The 3181-nt window shown below is 53.2% G+C and overlaps 1 protein-coding gene across 1 annotated transcript; it reads left to right on the forward strand.

Moving 5' to 3' along the window:
• Positions 1-1253: 1253 nt before the first annotated feature.
• On the forward strand, positions 1254-2714 carry TGME49_323600 (OTU family cysteine protease; the record flags this gene model as incomplete). The annotated part of the gene is made up of 1 exon (XM_002371982.2): positions 1254-2714. One exon carries the CDS (start codon positions 1254-1256, stop codon positions 2712-2714), a length of 1461 nt encoding a protein of 486 aa, XP_002372023.2.
• Positions 2715-3181: the final 467 nt, after the last annotated feature.

A 3181-nucleotide genomic window follows, 5' to 3' on the forward strand; every position in this document is an offset into this window, starting at 1 on the left:
AGAAATAGGGACACGAATGGAGCACGATAGGGCTACAGCTTTTTAAACACAAACAGTAGTGACAACAGAGGTTTTGGAAGGTACGACTCTTCAACTAAACACGAAAGGCATCCATGACTCCCGGTATTGGCGCGTTTGAGACCAGAGAACGGCGACAGTCCAGAGAGTGGTACCCTCGATATAGGCAACGTTTTTCCATTAGTTGTACCGGTCAGTGTCAGCAGGACGGCATAAGGGTCGCATCTGAGAAAGCGTTAACTGTCAATCGCGTCGCTTGTGTCGTCCCCGATCAGCTACTGCCTCGACGTATCATGACCGGCCAACTGAGGGGAGCAACGAAAAAGCGCTTCACCTGGCAAAGCAGAATTCGTCATTCTTCATAAGTGCACCACCACATTAAAAAAACACCGCAATATACCGTACAGGTTACCCAGTTCGTCCCTCGCTACCCCACTCTGAAAACTGGCAAGGCGGCAGCCTCATCCTACCGTCAGAACGAGTTGTCGCTCGCTACTGTCGGGTTCAGACTGATTCATTGTTTGATTCGGTTCATCGAGATGTACACAACTTCTCACTGAAGCGTCAGCATTGTTTACACTGTTGACAACGGAGGACCAACGCTCTGCTCGTTACCGGGAAGCTGGCTCTGTCTGGCAAGCACCTCGTCGCGATTGCGAGGCCAGCAACTCAACAGCCCCAAACGTGCTTGTTTCTACAACTGCCTTTGCTGGCTATGTGGAATTATCCGTCCACGCTTCGCTACTACTCCGATTGCTCAGTGTGCGTGACATTGTGCTATCGTGGCGGCCGGCTCTGATCATGCACGCATTGCCGCCGACACTGCTCGTAGTCGAAAAACGAAACTCGGGGTTAAATTTGGCAACAGGTACACGCCATAGCGAACATGGATGATCAATCATTTCTCACCCATTTACAATTAAGCTTACGTCGACTGTTCCGATAGACGATTGTAAGATCTAAATATATTCAATTATACTGTTTGTTTTCTGCGGCTCTACCATCGTACGATGCATTCAACGAATCATCAAGCCCCCTGGTCTCAGACCAGGACCCTTGTCTCGAGCCCCTCTAAAATGCCTGTTTCTGCCGTAGAGGGAACTCTTCCCTCGAACCTCTTTTCTGTCTCGCGGCAGCAGCTTGCTTCGTCGCCGGGTTCCGGCTATCAATACCGTGATTTACTACGCCCTGCAAAAAGGCTTCCGCTACCCCTCTCTCCGCTAGAGCAAACGGCTATGGTGCTCTCAAGTGGATGGCGTGCTCTGATACGCTGTTGTCAGCCGGTGCTCGCGACCCCTAACGTGAGTGCCTCTGACAAGCAAGAGCTTGCTCCCTCCTTCGTCGGCCGCGTCGACGAAGAGGAACTAAACTTGGAGTCAGAGACCAAAGTAAACTACCGCGTCCATGCTACACTGCAAGGAGACATCTGCTGGACACCGAGTACGGCGAGCGAGGAGTTCGACCCGGAGTCCCACTCTTGCGCTGACGATGCAGTCATTGTTTCGTCATTTGGGAGCCGAGTCGACGCCGCGGAACTGGATCTGGACCGAGACGCTGACATCGTCTATGATTCTGCGTACGAAGCAGACAACGAAGAAGACGCGTGGTCAGAAACAGGGTCGGAAGAAGACGCGGACGAATCTCCTAGAAGTAGCGAGGTCTTGACTCAAGCTGACGAAGATGGCCAGAGTTTCGAAGGAGACCTTGCTACTACGAACTTCGTCGCGTCGACGCAGACAGGCGAAGACTTCTCTGGAGACGAATGGGAAATTCCTGAGGAGATTTCACCAGCAGAGGGGATGACGACGAGGACACCAACACCTCCAGGAGGATCACCGGGAGATTGCTGCGGAGATGGAAATGAGGAAAAAATCTTCGGTCGATTCGCAGCCCTCCACGAGAAGGAGCAACCCGTGTGTCAATCTCTGAGTCAACTGCCCAGAGACATGCAGGCGCCTCCTTTGGAGCAGTCGGTTCAAGCGTCGAAGTTGTCGCAGCGGTCCTCCAGCCGACCTTCAGCCAAGCTACCACCGGAAATGTTGCCCTTCATCGCCCCTCATCCGCAATGGTGCCGTCGCTTCGCCTATGACTTCAAAACGCCAGCGAAGAGTCTGTCCATGGTGCCGCAACCCGAGCTGTCATTCTACGACGCGGTGGTTGTGGAGCGGCACCGGGTTGCTCCTGACGGAAATTGTCAATTCCGTTCCGTCAGCTACGCGTTGCTAGGCACAGAGGATGCCCATGCGGAAATCCGGCAAGAGGTGGCGCACTATCTGAGGGGCAACTTTAGTCGGCTTAGCTGGCTGATAAACCCGGACACACTGGAGGAAGACGAGGGGAGAATGGCTCGACTCGACAAGAAATACAGAGTCAGAATTCCGTACAAAACCTACAAAGGTTATCCCTTGGCAGAAGACGAGCTCAAACTTAATTGGGTTATCAGGCTTGGAGACGCACGATACAGGATCTGGGGTGACGAGTGCACTCTCGCTGTGATGGCGGAGATGTACAACATCCGGATCGTTGTTGAGCAACAAGAAGGCGACGGGCGTCGGGCAACCAAAATGGGTTCGCATGCAGTCCAGGTTATCATACCATACGATGTGGTTCCTGAGGCATGCATCCCGACGATTTTCCTGATCTACGACCTTCAGCGTCAACACTACGACGTGGTCGAAAAGGTCAAACCCAGGTGAAAAACGTCACATGCCCTAGCTCAACAACCTCCTGCGTAATCCAAGCCCGACTGTTCGTCTCTCACGTCCGACAAATAGCCAAGTACCGTCGTCAAGAACTGCCTCCTTCGTCGAATCAAGCCACCGACTGTCTTCCTCGTCCTCTCTTCAAGTTGCGACTTCTTTCCGGAATAACTACAAGCTGGGCGTGAATGTATGTGAGACGCATTTCGATTCCCTGTCTCCACCTTCCGGCTGGAGCCAAGCTGCAGGCCCCTCCGACTCCTACTCCCTCAGACCCAGCTGCCGACCCCGTCTCCCGCGACTCCTTATGCCCTTTGACTTGTCACCTCCATCACGGCTGGAGGCGCCTCTTCGCCGACCTTTCCGGCATCGACTTCTACCACCTTTGTGGCTCCAACAACAGGCGAGCTTGCCTGTGAAAAAACAAAAAAAAGTCAAAAAAAGAAAACGCACTTCGGCTCCGC

Source organism: Toxoplasma gondii (genome assembly GCF_000006565.2).
Source record: "Toxoplasma gondii ME49 unplaced genomic scaffold asmbl.1232, whole genome shotgun sequence".
Lineage (NCBI taxonomy): Eukaryota > Apicomplexa > Conoidasida > Eucoccidiorida > Sarcocystidae > Toxoplasma > Toxoplasma gondii.